The 16772-nt window shown below is 40.2% G+C and overlaps 1 protein-coding gene across 1 annotated transcript in view; it reads left to right on the forward strand.

Annotated features, from left to right (window-relative positions):
* The window catches only part of LOC133426445 (CUB and sushi domain-containing protein 3-like), a 289442-nt gene that overhangs the window by 144043 nt on the left and 128627 nt on the right, over positions 1-16772 (forward strand). Inside the window, exons 29-31 of the mRNA XM_061716381.1 lie at positions 1248-1435; positions 1683-1877; positions 14676-14792. Of these exons, the coding sequence (XP_061572365.1) occupies positions 1248-1435; positions 1683-1877; positions 14676-14792 (500 nt within the window). The remainder of the gene's footprint in view (positions 1-1247; positions 1436-1682; positions 1878-14675; positions 14793-16772) is intronic.

A 16772-nucleotide genomic window follows, 5' to 3' on the forward strand; every position in this document is an offset into this window, starting at 1 on the left:
ACAGAGAGACGCGTTTCACTAACACCGCTGCAGGCCGTACACTTTTTATACTCTTTATTTTCTTTCACAGTTATTGTAGTGTTGGAATAAGTGGGCTGGATATGACAAAAAAAAACAAAAACAAAAAGCACTGGGGTGTTAAAAAAAATATTTTGTCCTTCAAGTGCATGGTCCAGTAGATTACAGGATGAATCTCCCTGTAAACCTGCGGTATGTTTGTAACCTGCCTGGAAAACAGAATGGACTCTGTTCTCGGTGGATGCACTGCAGCTCAGGTTGCACCATGGAATTGCTTGTTTTCTGCTGTGGAACGAGCTATAACAGCATAGTATTGAGCAAAGTTGGCCATGTGTGTTATGCAGAGGTCCTGAGTTTGAGTCCAGGTGTGTTTGGCGATAGGAGAGGCAGCAGCTCTTCCACAGACACCAAATAACCAATATAGTGACTTTGCTAAAAAGAGGTCAAACAAGATTTCTTCCTGACTTTTCTATGGCAGAATAATGATAAGTGCAGCTGGTATCCAGTGCCAAATGATACATCGACTGCAAACTTGACATTATTAATTACAATCTAAGAATTTATTCGAAGCAAACACATTGATGCACCTTTTCTAAGGGAGGTTTTTTTGTTATGGGCGGTCTTTTTTTCACCGTTTCTGTTGTCATTTTTCTACTCACACAGTTTCACCAGATTTCTTTTTCAACTTTGTCCTTCAAAACAAACATTTAATAGAGTTAACATGGCGCTTCTTGATCTCGTGGGATTGCCAAATGAAAGGATGCAGTTATGATTTCAAATTGGAGTTGCCTTGATCCGACTTAAATGCAATTATCTCCAAGCTATTTACATTTTTGTCATAAACCATGCTCATTATTTTGAAAACAAACGCTCCTCTCCCTCTTGGTGCAGCTTGTGATTTGATATACAGCACTACAATATGAAATGATCTTTTCACACTTCTTCGCCGTCGCCGTCTGGGAAGATTTCGTGCCACTGCAGTGTCACAACAATTTAATCTCCTCTCACCTCTTGAGGGACGATATGCTTTTTTAATTTTTTTTTTCTTTGTCTGGAAACACAAAACAAATCTCTTGGCATGACTCACTTAGTGCATTGCAATGCGCGCTCTTATTTTGTAAACCTAATGCGTTTCAAATCTCTCATATAAACTGTTCAATCTGGTGGCTAAGACTTAGCAAAATAACTGCTTTATATCTTTATTTGTTTGATTGTTTTGCTTAATGCAGCTTCAGCATTGAGCCCAACTATGATTTCCTGTACATCTATGACGGGCCAGACAGCAGCGCTCATCTGATTGGCAGTTTCCAGGACAGTAAACTTCCAGAGAAGATAGAAAGCACCTCCAACTTCATGTACTTGGCATTTCGCAGTGATGGCTCTGTGAGCTACACTGGCTTTCATTTGGAATACAAAGGTATTTAATGGCTGTGGAAATGTGACTGTAAAATGTGACTCTAAAAGCATTTCCCCTTCATATGTTTTATGTGTGTAAGGTAACTTGTGTGCCTTTTACGTCTTACGCTTTTATTTTATTCATGTTCACCATATGAGTCATTTTGAAGTCTGTGCAGCCGTTTAGATTTACCCCTTTCTATTTAGGGCTAAGTAGAAGCCCTCACTGTTGTAAAAGCTTTATTTTATCTCTCCTCTTTGATTGGCAGCAAAACTGCGGGAGGCGTGTTTTGATCCAGGGAATGTGATGAACGGCACTAGAATGGGTACAGACTACAAGCTGGGATCTATGGTGACGTTCCATTGTGAAGATGGCTATCTTCTGCAGGGCTACTCCACCCTGACGTGTGTCATGGGCAACAGCAAGAGACCAGAGTGGGACAGAGCCAAACCGAGCTGTCAGGGTAAGAGGCAACATTTCATCTGCAACAGACAGCTGAGCTGGTACAAAGGAAAACAGCTCTCCAGCTGTGTGCCTCGAATTTGATCCCATATGCAACAGGATAAGTGTGTAAGGAAGGAAACGAGCAAAATGTGGCACAAAATATTCTCTGAATAAAATGTAGCGTAAACCACTAATTCATTGCTACAGTATGAAGTAGGAATAGAGGACACATACACCACATGTTTGCTTTAAGTACCTCATACCGAGGTGAGTCATGTACCTGTGCCCTGAAGCATATTCTCTAACTTGTGGCTTTTTTTCCCCCAGAAACATATAAAATACACTCCTTTTTTTGTTTTCGGAAAGAACTGTGTGCCATTTTCTTGTTCTCTTGACACTCCCAGCAGGTACTTCTCTTTCTGTTCTAAGGACATATTGCATTTAGTCCTAATACAGAAGCGGCATGTGAAAAATCAAATACACACAAGGATTCAATCTCTTTGTTCCACCATATTTAGCAGCAATTAATTTAAATATTTGTTTTCTATATGCTGTTATTAGACTCTCATACTGCTCTAGAGGAATTTTGAACACACACACACACACACACACACACACACACACACACACACACACACACACACACACACACACACACACACACACACACACACACACACACACACACACACACACACAGTCTTGGAGTAGCATGTCCTGGTGTAGCATGTGTATACATTGATAGTTTGGTATACATAGAAAGTCACGGTCAACTGAATTTCTGCAAGGTGCTGATTTGATTGTTGTCAGGGATAAGGACCCAAACCTTGTAGCACCTTGGAGGCAGTTGGCTTAAGAAAAGTGAGTTTAAGATACAAACTCAAGGTGCTGTTGGGCAGAAACTGCAGATAAAACAAAATGACTGAACAAAGGGAACAGATGCCAAGGAAGAAAGAAAAATGGTCAGCATATATAACAGAAAGGTAATAACTACCTCGAAGCAGCTGGCTGGCAGTCAGTAACTGAAACATGGTGTAAAGCAAGGGCAGGACGCAAAACTACCTGCGATGAACAAAGGAGGCAAGCTCTATGAAATACAACAGTCGGTAAATCTAACCAAGGTGCAGAAGGAAATAAACTAATATAAATCCTGAATAAATAAATAAAGCTCAAGAAGTCAAAGTTTAACCTACAGTATGAAAACCAGAAGATTTAAACAAAACATAACATCAGAACTTATAAACCATGACAAACACACCCAAGGTCCTAAAACAAGCCCAACCCTCGTCTCTGCTATGGTTGCTGTGGTATGGTGGGTTTTTTTTGTTTAGTTTTTTTCTTTTCATTTTTTGTTTTTTTTGTTTTCTTTTCATTTTTTTTTTGTTTTCATCTGACAAGGAATGGCACATATTGATAGAACATCTCTGCTTTTGTCTTGTCTGTCTGAAGAAACCTTGCATCTGAGGTTTTTGTGTTTTAATTCAGTTGCATTTTGCAAACAGAAATGATTTGTTTTTTTTTGTTTATTGTTTTTTTATTTCATAGAGAATAGGTTTTCTGTTCCAAACCTTTCAAAAAAAAGAAAGAAAAGACTGTTGTTATTCTTTTTCTCTTATTATACTGTGATAAACTTTAACGGGATGGAACTCAGCCTCCCAAAATCCTAAAACATACATGTTAAGAAAGCAGTTTGTCTGTGTGTTGCCCGGAGATCAACTCTGAGTCTGTCTAAGGTGAAACTGATTTATTTCCCAACAGGAACTTGAATAGGCTTCACCCCCTCAACATTACCAACTATCAGGAAGCATACATGAGTGATTTGATAAAAGTTGACATTTCACATTCTGAGGTCTAAAGAGATGGAACACATAGATGTGCATGCAAATGACAGACCGCAGCTTCATAATTATGAGCTGAATAGGTGTAGGTGTGAGAAACAGCAGGAAATTGCAAGTGTTGGCAAGTGGAGATGAATTAAAATGTGATATGGGGAAAAGCAGTGAAAAACCGAGGTGGAGCGCACCTAATGGTTGCTAAAATTGTCTTCACAACACTGTAAAGTTGGACATCACATATTACAGTCCAACAAAACTAGAGGTGATGTTTTAATACTCAAGTATTAGATGGACACAAAACAGAATTCATTGCCTAAGGTTCAGTTGGTGGGATATTAGTCATCTTGCATTGTATAGCAGAATGTTGCCACAGTACGGAGCCAGGGACATCGCAGCAGGAGGAGAGTAAATAAAGAGAGAAATGAAGGACAAACTATTAAATAAGAAAAGCAGAGTTACAGTGCACTGTTCCCATTTCTGTCGGGAAGTATCTCTTGCTGATCCATCACTGTCAATTCCCTGGGCTTGTACCCCACAGTCCTGGCAGCCTGATGCCGACGATGACACAGAACTGCACAGAATGAACCGCTATCAGCTATTAATCTCAGATGAATTTTGGCTTCAACAACCTATCTGGAGCTCCAACACATCTCTGGCCACATAATCTTTCCATTCAAATATGCCACACACTGTTGTTTGCTGAAAGCAGAAGGGTCAGTGGAGTCCTGCCTCCTTCCTTCAACAAAGTACAAGCAGGAAGGCAAGCTCCTCTAGGTCAATACAATCAGAAGCTTTGATCTCTGGAAGGTGAGAGTTTGGGCAGTCTACCATAACATTATATTCACAGAGATAAAAATTACAAATAAAACCCAACAAAATCTCAATAGATTTTCACAGTGATGGAGCAGAGGCACACTTCCAAGTTAAGTTCTGTCTGCCAATCCATCAATCCATTAACTTCCACTTATCCAAGTGTGGTTAGCCAGACGAGGTAGCAGCCAGTACGGAGGCCCAGTCCTCTCTCTCTCCCTGGCCATATTTTCTAGCTCATTCAGGGGAATGCAGAGAGATTCCCTGGTCAACTGAATGCTGTATCTCTTGAGCATGTCTGTTTCTGCGTTGGGCTTTCTGCGTTGGTCATGTCTAAAATATCTCCCTAAGAAGACAACCAGACACCCGAACCACCTCAATTGGCTTCTATCAATGTAAAGGAGCAGCAACTCTAAAGTCCCTCCCATCTCTAAGGGAGAGTCCAGCCACCTTGAGGAGACAACCCATTTCCGTGTCATCATCACAGCAGGCAATGTCTCACCTGCAAATTGAGGGCATTAAATCTTTTTCCTACTGAGAACTGTGATCTCAGATTTGGAGGCGCTGATTGTCATGGATGCAAACTGGTCCAATGAAAGCTAGATGTGTTGGCTTGATGAAGCCGACAGTACCACATCATCAACAAAAAGCAGAGAGAATTCTGGGGGAAACCAAACTGGACCCCCCCCCCCTGTGTTTTGGTGATAATGTGACAAATTGGTGAAAGAAAGTCTTTGACATCACTGCTAGAAGGCCTGCTTTTTCGGGGAATATCTTAACATTATCAAATCTAATATATTATCTTCATAATCTGTGAATTTAAATACACTTCAGAACAACTTGGATGTATTTTAAGCCTAACTATAAGACCACAAAGGAAGTCGGTGGCCTTTGGGGCTAAAGGTACTTTGTTATGGTCAACACTTTTAATATAAAATAATCTGATGCAGAAACAATGATTTGGTACAGAAGTCCAACAACAATGTTCCACTTAGCTTCAGAGCAGGCCGACCGTTCAACATCACTGCCCACGTGAGCACTGGTGTTCAAAGTAGGCATTTGATAGAGCACGGAAGTATAACAATGCTCTGGAAGAAGAAAGGAAAAAAAGCATAAAAGCAGTGTTAGGAAACTACCCAACAGACCTTCCTCCAGTAGATTTATAACGTTTATAATGTCCTAAGTATTTAATCCTCTAAAGTAAAAATTCAGCACTTATTTTTACATTGCCAAATGGGAGCATCTGCTTTCTCACCAGAGAGCAATTCATTACTTTAACAGTTGACACCTGGGTCACCGAATAGCCCCGGAGATAACTGCATAACAAGAGGCCATTAGTATCTTTTTGTTAAGTATTTTTACTTTGGGATTAAATCTGAACTGATTTGAGTGAGCCCAACTTAGAGCAAGCTCTTCCTGTTTTACATTATTTAGCAATATTCTGAGGTTACTAAACAAACAAACCTGTTTTTCCACTTTTAAATTGAATGCATGAAAAATAAAGAACAGAAGAGGAAAAAAATATGAGTTACAGTGCAGTTGCATAATAATAGACTTAGGCTAGAGTAACAATAGTACTGATAGTTAACATTGTTTACATTTACAGTAAATTCAGAATGGTTTAAATACTTCAGTCAAAGGCAGCTCTAAACAAATGCGTTTTAACCTTGATTTAAAGGAACTGATGGTTTCAACATTCCTGTAGTTTTCTGTAAGTTTGTTCCAGATCTGTGGATCATAAAATCTGAATGCTGCTTCTCCAACTTTCGTTCCGATTCTAGGTTACACAGAGTAGACCTGAAGCCATAAGACCTGAGAGGTCTTATGGCAACTCTGATGTATTTTGGTCCAAAACCATTCAGTGATTTATATACTAATAGAACTATTTTAAAGTCTGCTCTCCGAGATACAGGGACCTCAGAACTGGAGCCATGTCGTCCACTTTCTTAGTTCTAGTGAGAAATCGGGGAGCAGCATTCTGGATTAGCTATCTGATTTACTTTTTAGGGAGACCTGTAAAAACACTGTTGCAGTAATCAATTTGACTGAAGATAAACGCATGGATGAGTCTTTCAAGATCCTGCTGAGACAGTCCTTTGATCCTGGAGATGTTCATCAAGTGGTAGAAGACTGACTTTGTAATCGTGTCTCTGAATGTTAAATTCTGAGTCCATGTCTGCACCCAAATTTTGGGCTTCATCAGTGTAAAAACTAAAGGTGTGTGCTGACTCTTAAATGTTGTTCTTTTGGTCCAAAAGCAAATACTTGTTTTTTTTACAGTTTTATTTTTGTTCAACTGAAGCAAAATATGGTACATCCACTCATTGACTTGTTCAATGAATCTACTCAGTGCTTGTAAGGGCTCATTGTCACCAGTTGACATTGTAATGTAAAGTTATGTGTCATCTGCATAGTTATGGTAACTTATCTTGTTAATTATTATCTCAACTAGCGGAAGGATGTAGCTGTTGAATAGTAGTCCCTGTCCTTTTAAATTAGGCCTAAACTAATCCAGTAGGCTACTGGCATAATGTTTGACCGATTTCTCCAGTCGCTCTACTAATATACCATGGTCATCGGTGTCAAATGCTGTGCTGAGGTCCAATTATACTAGAACCTCTGTGGATGTCACTGAACATCGTGACTAGGGACGTCTCAGTAATGTGGTGAGCACGAAAACTGGACTGGAAGATGTCAAAGCAGTTGATCAGAGTTAAGAAGGTATTTAACTGACGAAAAGCAGCTTTTTCAATAACCTTACGGATCAGAAATCGCTTTATTTTGCCAAATGTACAATGTACACATGAATTTAGCCTGGTAAAAACAGTGCCACTGAGCAATAAAATAATAAATTAGAAATAAAAATAGAAAAAATATAATAAGTAAGTAAAAAAAATATATAATATGTATGTAAGTGTGAAATATGTACAATGGCTAGAAGTATTTACAGGATGGCAGGAATCAAAAATATAATTAAAGCTGCAAGCAGCGATGAACGGGCCCTTGCACCCTTGTGCATGTTCAGGCGTGCTGCAGTGGAAGTGCTTGTATGACTCGTATGTAGATTCTTCAGGCCTGGACATTTAGTGGATGACACCAGCCACGACTCTATATCAAACCATTCAAAAGTTATGGCAGAAAGTAGGAACTATCACATATCGACCAATCAGTAGTAGGGACGGGGCTAATTTGCACCAATTAAGGTGAAGGAGTCAAAACCGAGTCAGATGACACCACCCACGACTCTGTATGTCAAACCATTCAAAATTTATGGCAAAAAGTAGGAACTATCAAATATGGACCAATCAGATGAAGGGGGAGGGCGCGCTTTTCGGCGTCTATCGTCGCCACGGTAACGCTTTTGACTCAGAAAAGTAATGCGCATTGTCGCAGGATCGAGACGCACATTTTGATGCATAACACACCTGGGTGCACGTTACGGTTCGGGCGAAGAAACGGCCGAAGAAATGGCATGAATTGCGCCAAAATTACACAATTAATTCAAAATGGCCGACTTCCTGTTCGGTTTCGGCCATGGCGCCAAGAGACTTTTCTTTAAGTTGTGACATGATACAGGTGTGTACCGATCTTCGTGCATGTACGTCAAACTGTATGGTGGCACGAGGCACAAAGTTTTCTAGGGGGCGCTGTTGAGCCATTAGGCCACGGCCATTAATGCAAACCATTGAATATAACATTTTTCGCCAGGTCTGGCTTGCGTGCAAAATTTAGTGACTTTTGGGGCACGTTTAGGGGGGCAAAAAGGCCCTCATTTCGTCGAAAAAAAAAAAAAAAATCCTACAGATACAATGGGGCCTTCGCACTGTAAGTGCTCGGGCCCTAATTAAGTGTCTTAATTAAGCGGCGGGGTTGAGGGGCTGAGATGCCTTTTATTTAAGAGGGTGGCGCCTGGGGGAAACACAGTACCATTGTGAGAGGAGGGAAGGGGGGCAGAGGAGTGGAGACAATGGGGGGTTGAGGTGTTGAGATTGTCAGCCTGTCTGGGGGAGGGGGTGGCGACAGGGCTTTTTCTTTTGTAGTTGGTGATGGTTCTGAGGGTCCTGCACACAGCTGCAGAGTCGTTGGTGCCTGAATCATGCTCAAGTTTGGCACTATAGTCCCTTTTAGGAATTTTAATGGCCCTCTTGGGGTCCTGTCTGGCCAGCCTGAGTGTGTCCCTGTGACCTTCTCTGTACGAAATCTGATGAACGAAAGATTTAAGATGGGTCTGTAACTTGTCCAGATGCAGTTATCATCAGATACTGATGGATTGGATTGAACACTTTTGTATTACCACCAGGGTTACATCCTCAAATAATTTATTTCCTTAAAACAGCCCATAATATAAACTCAGGATGCAGTCAGGTAAATTATGCATGCAAATTGGCATTTGGTATGAGGTCTTTGTGCTGATATTGCATTTGCTTTGCATAAAAAATGAAATTAACTACTATTTCAAACAGTTATGCTACAGCAGTAGAAAATATGATTTTTGGATTAATATGGGATGATATGAGATAATTTACAATCAAGTTTAATGCATTCCTTAAAGACACATAAATAATATTTTGTTAAACATAGGTATATATTTTAAGAAGCACAGAGGAGTGTTGCCTATACAAGAAAAAGCCAGCTGAACCAAAACATTGCAAAATTTCCTTTGAGCTGTTTTAGCATTTTATTTCACTATTGGCCTTACATAAAAATGTTGATTGAACTTCGGTTGTTGCCTTTGGTTTGATCTCCATATTTTATAGATGCAATGAAACTGTTGTCTGTCCGTAGCATTTCACCCAATAGCATCAGGATGCTGAGGTGCCTTTATTTTCTGCAGCTGCTGTCCTTTTTTAACGAGCACATTTGTGAGAAATGATATGAAAAGTATATTATTATTTTATTACCTGGAAGATAATCTAAGCTTATTTAAAATGAAGCCTCATGCATTCATGTCTCAAATCACAATGCATATTACGTTTAGATTTAGGATGTCTGCGGGCCATATTGAAAGCAAAAAAATTTCCTCAGTTGCAGTGTGCCCACTCCTCTGTTGCACTGCATTCACCTGTCAGAAAGAAAACACTAAAGGAGACCTTGAAATCTCTCTTTTTCTTATTGGTGCTCTTACCTACCAGACTTCCAATGCAAGTCTCCTCTTCTTCCTCCCAGCAGCATTCTCAAATTCCCATTCTGCATCCTGTCCTGACAGCTCAGCTTGAAATAGTGTCACATTTGCCATTATTACACCTAGTGTATGTGATTTATGCCCCCTTCTTTTCCATATATTAAATGGGGGCAAATTGCTGATTCATCTTTATATATTAACATCTCTGCTTGGCTCCTGTGTGTTGCTGGGCGAAGCAATAGCGGCATGTATGAGCCACAGGAGGTCCGGAGCAGCTGGTGACAGCTTCTCTGTGACAAATGAGCGTGTGTTGGTTTACTGCTGAGAGTCTCCCACCTGATGGCTCATTCCATGAGGTTTGACTTAACGGTGTAGAGGGGACTCTTGGCAAATTAGGCCCATCATTAAGGGCTTAAGATAAGACTCTGGGATGTGGTACAAGTGTGAGACAGACCTCGGCCTAAATTAACAAACCTATTTTCTCACTGAAGATAAGCCAAGCCAATGGTAGTAAAAGTTTGAGATATAAGCATGCATGCAAAGGTATGTTGGGGGAACAGGTGGGGATTCTTCCCTCATAGTCACATTTCTTAGCGTAGCTCTCACGGCACAAACTGCCTCCGCATATGTGAACATAAATAATTAGTGCTCATCTTACGATGGTATTACATCGGCCTTCATGTCAGTGACCACACCTACTGTACAACATTTACTACACATTTCTTTACTCCAGATGAAGAGTTACTGATCATTATAGTGCTGATTTAACTCTTTTAGAGCCATTTTAGTTTTACACTTTTTGTTAATCTCTAGTTTCAACAACAAAAAACAATAGCTCATTAGCAACACAACAAATGGGAGAGAATGTGACCAGTCAAATAGGCCTTTAAAAACCATATAATTAACTGAAGCTATCATTCAAACTCATTTGTAGTAGACAGGACATGGCTCTTCCTCTTCTTTCTGAAGCTGACTGGCTGTGCCTGTCACATGTCACCTAATTTCAAATTCTCTTTTCAAACTGCTCATAGAAGAATGTCTTTCCTCTGATGATAACCAGTCTGACTGAATGTACTGGATCTTACTGGTGGGTCGCCAGCTCTCCCCAAAGGATAACATCCCGTCGGCCTTTGTCCCATGTGAAACTCTCCACTGCCACTTAAAGGGGACCTATTATGAAAAACACATTTTTTCTTGCTTTAACATATATAAAGTGGTCTCCCCTCAGCCTGCCAACTCAGAGGAGGAGGAAAGCAACCAAATTCTGCAGTGTCTGTACAGCCGCCCAGATGAGCCATCCAGTCTGATGTGGCTTCTACGAGCCGTTCAGATTCTGCTCACTTTCGTTACGTAACCAAAATGCAAACCACGCCCACAACTAAACACCGTGTCCTAACTGCATGCGAGCGTCCGACTATCGCGTTGCACTGCGTGACATCGGACGCTCTCTGTCCATCTCCCTCCAGCCAGCTGTCACTTTATTGAGGTTTTTGTAGTGAAATGAAGAGGTATCATAGAGATACTTCTCATTTCAACTAACTGGATCAGCCGTTCCTCATCCATGACTGTTTCCTACAGCACTTTCAACCGGCTTTCTACGCGAACGACAGGAAGAAAATAGAAGCAGGGCGTCCGACAAATGTTCAGCTCAAAACGGCGCGCTGCGTCGCTCGCGGCCAGTTAGAACAGTCCAATAGAAAATAAAGCAATTGAATTGATTTTGTCGCTGACGCTCGCTCGCATCGCATGCAGTTATGACACGGTGTAACTCCACCGGCTGGAGCTTCCACCATTTTTTCGTAGCGGTGTATCGCGTCATTCAGGCAGCCAATCAGCACAGTGCCTCATTATCATAGCCTCCCCGCCCACTCAGAATCCTGCATAGATAATGAGGTTAGAGAATGGGAAGATAAAGACATGGCTCAGAGGCTGAATTTCTAATTTATTTAGCAATAACAATCGAAAGCTTGTTTTTAAGACATTCAAGGCCTGTTTAAAATAGGTATTAGATACCATAATAGGTATCTAATTATAATTTAAGCAATTATGTTCACTGTTGTCATTTTTTTTTTTTAACTCTAAATGATTTCAAACCATTAATCATTTACCATATACATTTGTTGACAGCTCTACTGACAGTTTCAGCCATTTTACATGTAGTTAACTGCATCAGTGTGATCCACAGAGAAGTGTCCTCCTCGCAACAAGCAGCCAGCTTTTCCTTGGTTTTGTTGTCTCTCCAAATTTGTCGGTTTACTGAATGAGTCCTCTGATTAACTTTAGCGCATGGGTTGTATTGCAGCAGCTTTTATTATCTATTTACGTCACTGCACCATGCGCCCACAACAATCTGCTGTGGTTCAGATTGGACACTTTTAAAAGTTGGTAATCTGGTAATTGAGATAACGATATCAGAGGGGCTTGTGTGCATTAGGAGCCGCCTGCTACACCTGGGTGCCAGATTGCACAACCCACCCCCAGAGTGGGATAGAGAGCCAAACACCACCTCTGTTGGGGGGATGTATTGACCCCAACACAACACAACCCAGGGATGAGTGAACCTCGGGCCAACGCTCCATCCTCCGGAGTCAACACCCCGTCCAATGCAGAGGACTCCCACTGAGGAAACCCTGGAGTTTAAAAGTAAAAAGTATGGATAATATAAAAATGAAAATAAGAGAAATTGATAAATATATAAAAATGAAAAATAAACAAATAGATATAAATAATTATAATAAATCACAATAGAAACAGACAAATAAGCAAATAAGATGTCAGCAATAAATAAAAGTAAAATGTATTAAAAAACAGGGCTAATCAGAAAATCTAAGATGGAAAGTCTAAAACAGGATTCAAACAAAGAGCGATATTAGTTAAAAGCTACATTTTAAAAGAAGCAGGTCTTGAGCCTGCTTTTAAAAACATTTATGTTCTCTGCAGCCCTCGTGTTCTCTGGTAGGCTGTTCCATAAATGCGGGCGGCGTATTGGAAAGCAGCCTCACCACAAGTTCTTGTATCGACAACAGGAATATTAAGAAGGCTGGTGCCGGAGGACCTGGAGGTCCGGGAGGGTTCATAAGGTAAAAGCATATCAGTAAGATGAAAAGGCACAAGACCATTAAGACTTACCTTAGAAGTACCTTAAAATCGATCCTGAAAGACACGGGGAGCCAATGCAGTGATTTTCAAACTGGTGTAATGTGAGCTTGCTTTCTGGTCCTCTTCAAAACACGCAGGCATCCGAGTTCTGAAGAAGCTGAAGATGTGATCTGACCAGAAAACAGGGCATTACAGTAATCAATGTGACTTGAGATAAAAGCATGCATCAGCATCTCGGTGTCGGCCCGAGAGAGAAAGCAGACGGGCTATATTCTTAAGATCAGTTGTTCTCAACCTTTTGGGGTCCTGGACCCCCTGAAAAACTGTGCTACATTCGGAACAAGCAGTCTTTTTTTAATACGAGCCATCGTCCTTTACTTCTTTTTTCTTCTTCTTCTTTTTGTTACTGTGCTTATGGTGTTCTTCTTTGTTTTTGTTTCTACATGATTGCAATTTCAAACGCTAACTTGAACTTTGCAAGTTAATGTGCGTTCCCCCAACAGCTTCCTGCATATATTTCATAATAAAAGATAAATTGATAGATAGATGGATACGTTATTAATCCCAAAGGGGTTAATAATAATAATAAGATTTTTTTGAGAACTGAATGACGTGTACCCACTGAAACGCTCATAATTTTAAAAGGATGCAGATCGTGTTACGTTTGTATTAACAGTGTCATGTAGTAACTTCAACAAGGCAAACGGGTGCAAGATTTCTTTTTAAAATACAATGAATGATGATTGTGAAAGAGAAAAAGAAGGTCATATTACCCTCTGTAGTTTAGATAGATAAAGGTCTCAGTCACATTTGAATAAAATAATCTATTTCTATAAATGTCAGAGGATCTTTTTTTTTTTAAATATATAATTTCTTATCAAAGACCTACAGACCTCTTACAATTGTTTGAGAATCACTGCTTAAGACGATGAAAACCTGTTTTAACCACATGTCAACATGTATAAATAAAACTAAGGTCAGAATCAAGAATGACGCCCAGGCTCTTTACTTGATCAGACAAAACATGGTTTGCTCCACACACACATACAAATGGGGTTTTTGGCCATTTGGTTCAGTCAATCCTTTGTTCGATCCGAGGACTTCACCTCTCATGGTCTTTGTGTGTCGTTCAGATACCTTTTTGCCAACTCCCTGTATCAAATATTGCAACTTTTAGCAACCAATAGTTTCTGTCTGAGTAACGCGAAAGCCTGCAGGGAGCAGTCTTGCCACGATAGCTTCTGTCTGTTGGGTTTCTTTTTCTTATAATTGCAGATGGACTCCTGAGACGCACCTCAGGGTCCAGCAGTTTCAGTAAAACACACCTGAACTTTCGATGTTCGATGTGTCATGAAAAGGGGATGGAATAATTATGTAAATGTAAACTCTGCCTTTTATTTTTAATTATCAGATAATTATCCAAACATTCACATATTTCTTTGTCGTGTTTTATCATTTTGTGTAGGATAATGTGGGAGGAAAAAAAAGAAACGGATTTGATGTTAAAATGACTGAGTCTTCCTGCTGGGGAAAATGCTTTTGGCAACACTTTTGTGACTGGCAGTGATTTTATGCATTTTAAAGGCAAAATTACTTTTCCTCACCCATTTTCTTTTCCCCCGCTGTTTTTTTTCCCCTGACCCTGCAAAACAAACTCTGGTTTTCTTTTCCGTCTTTTTACAACTCTGTCTTCTTTTGAAAGCGTCCCTGCTCTCTTAAAAGTGAAACTACTTTCCTCCGCTGTCCAAAAGTATATTTGTCAGCAGTTGAAAGTTCCAAGGTTTTTCTTTTCACCTCATTTTGTAATGTGAACTGCTTACCATGCACTTGTTCCAGTTAAAATGGATTTGCTGATTATGTTTTATTGCCTTATTTCCCTTGGCATTATACTATGCTGGTAGTACATGTGTTAACTTTGCTTGTCTTGTTGCTTGCCTTTTTGTCCCTGCAGCTCCCTGTGGAGGTCACTTCACTGCTTCAGAGGGAACTGTTTTGTCCCCAAACTACCCACATAATTACACCAGAGGTCAAAGCTGCGTCTACGACATCTTCGTCCATGGAGACTTTGGTAAGCATTTTTGGCACGAGTTAATTGGACTTCTAGAGACTTATTACTGTTAAGTTAATAAGCAATAACTTAATTTAAGTTATTGCTTTTTTAGTTTTGCTTAGAAATATTTGTATGTAAGAAATAAAGCCAGAAGAAGAAGCTCCTAGAGGAAGTTGTCTGTTGATTTGGCTGTTGGAGTTGATAATGCGGACAATAGACAGTTTGTGAAGAAAAGAAGGCTCACTGTCAAAACTGGTCATAGTTGACAGAGAATTACCAACTAAAACATCCAGACTTGCATTATTAAATTCCCTGAAGGGCCTAATTTGTGTTTTACACATTTCATCCTTTTTTTACATCTGAATTTGTAAGTTTGATCTTTACTGCCACTGACACTCAATTTAAATGCCTCTTTGCGACTTGAGTAATATTCAGTCCATGTAGACTTGCCTCACAATTAAAATTAGTTAAAGACCAGGCTAACGGTTCAACAGTAGTCAATCAGTGATGCTCCTGCTCCTGCTGCCGGTAAGTGTCTGGTAAAATCTCCATAAATGGCTGTTTAACATGTTGCAGTTCCAGTCCGGCACATTGCTTCAGGACAGCTCTTCCGGCTGACTTCTCAAGTTGAAGTACACCCAACAGAGTAACAGTGTTTGGTCTCTATTGAGAGGTGTGATAACAGAGTAGGATCAAAACAACAAAAATCGATTGCTCATATAAAGAATGCTCTGTAGAGGGTAATGGAGAGGAACGGCAAGTACTGTACAGATGGGAGTAGATGTGGCAGGCAAATTTTTAGGTGCTCAGTTTATCCAAGTGGATTTGTGTGTGATGTATTAAGCGAAGATCTTAGAAAGACTTCGCTGCGTCGCTGCCCTGTGTTTATGAAACACACATTAATCCCCTGTGTGATGATCCAGTCCAGCTGCCGCCATCTCCTGCTGCTCGTGGTCTCCACAATCCCACAGGTCTTTCTTTGTAATGAATGTTTCATAAAAACCCTACCGTTGCTCAAGCTGCCAGCAGAAGCTTAATGGAGTGTGGAACTCGCCAAGCAACATTCCCACTTGGGCGTGTGAATTTAATCCAGGGAATTTGCTGTCAAGTCGGAGGCTACTGGTGCTGTGGAAAAAACAAAAATGTTGGGATGACAAATATATCGATGCAGTGGCAAATTATCTCGAGCATGTGCTTTTCATTCTCCTACCAATACTTGAACCTTTGAAGAAGCAAAAGCATGAAGACTGCATGGCTTTGTGAAAACAGTAGCGGCATTTTCCTAAGCAGAATTTCATATTGGAATAACAACAGCTCTGATTACATTATGTGTTTAATTGGGTGTATGTAATGTTTTATTCAAACATACATGTTCAATCAGTGGGGCTGTTTGGAGAGATTGTTTTTTTCCTCTCTTTTTCTCTCAAGCAGCTTGGCAGCAGTGTCATCTTTGGGCAAAGTTATAAAATTGTTTTACTGTACAGGTGACTAAAACTTTTAAACGCCTTTGGGTAGAGTGTTTTCTTTTGTTGCTCATATGGCCGATAAAATAATCAGAATCATTTTATCGTGAAAAACTCTGAGAAAAACTCCCATCTCTTGACTTTGGCCAAGGGACCTGAGGGTTTTACACCCGTGTTCTAGGGTTCCTGCAATGTCTGGAAGGATCTCAAAGGGTTTTTACATGTTGCCACAGGGAGGGTTGCCCAATACATTACACAGAGACGTGCTGGGGTAGAATATTGATCAAGGACATGAATAGCAAGTCTCCACATAATGAAAGTCTGTTACAATACGATTGCTGTAGTTACACATGCAGCATAGATGCATGACGCAAAGACTCTTAGCTCAAGGTTTCACTGTATTCTCATTATGCACGTCGTCCTTCAACATAACAATATGCTTATTGTCATTTTTTTAAGAATGACCTTTTTTTTGGAGGCAATTGATTGTGCGTATTATCATCTCACTCATTCCCAGTTTCAGTCTTGTTACCAT

The sequence above is a fragment of the Cololabis saira genome, chromosome 3, assembly GCF_033807715.1.
Source record: "Cololabis saira isolate AMF1-May2022 chromosome 3, fColSai1.1, whole genome shotgun sequence".
Classification (NCBI taxonomy): Eukaryota; Metazoa; Chordata; class Actinopteri; order Beloniformes; family Belonidae; genus Cololabis; species Cololabis saira.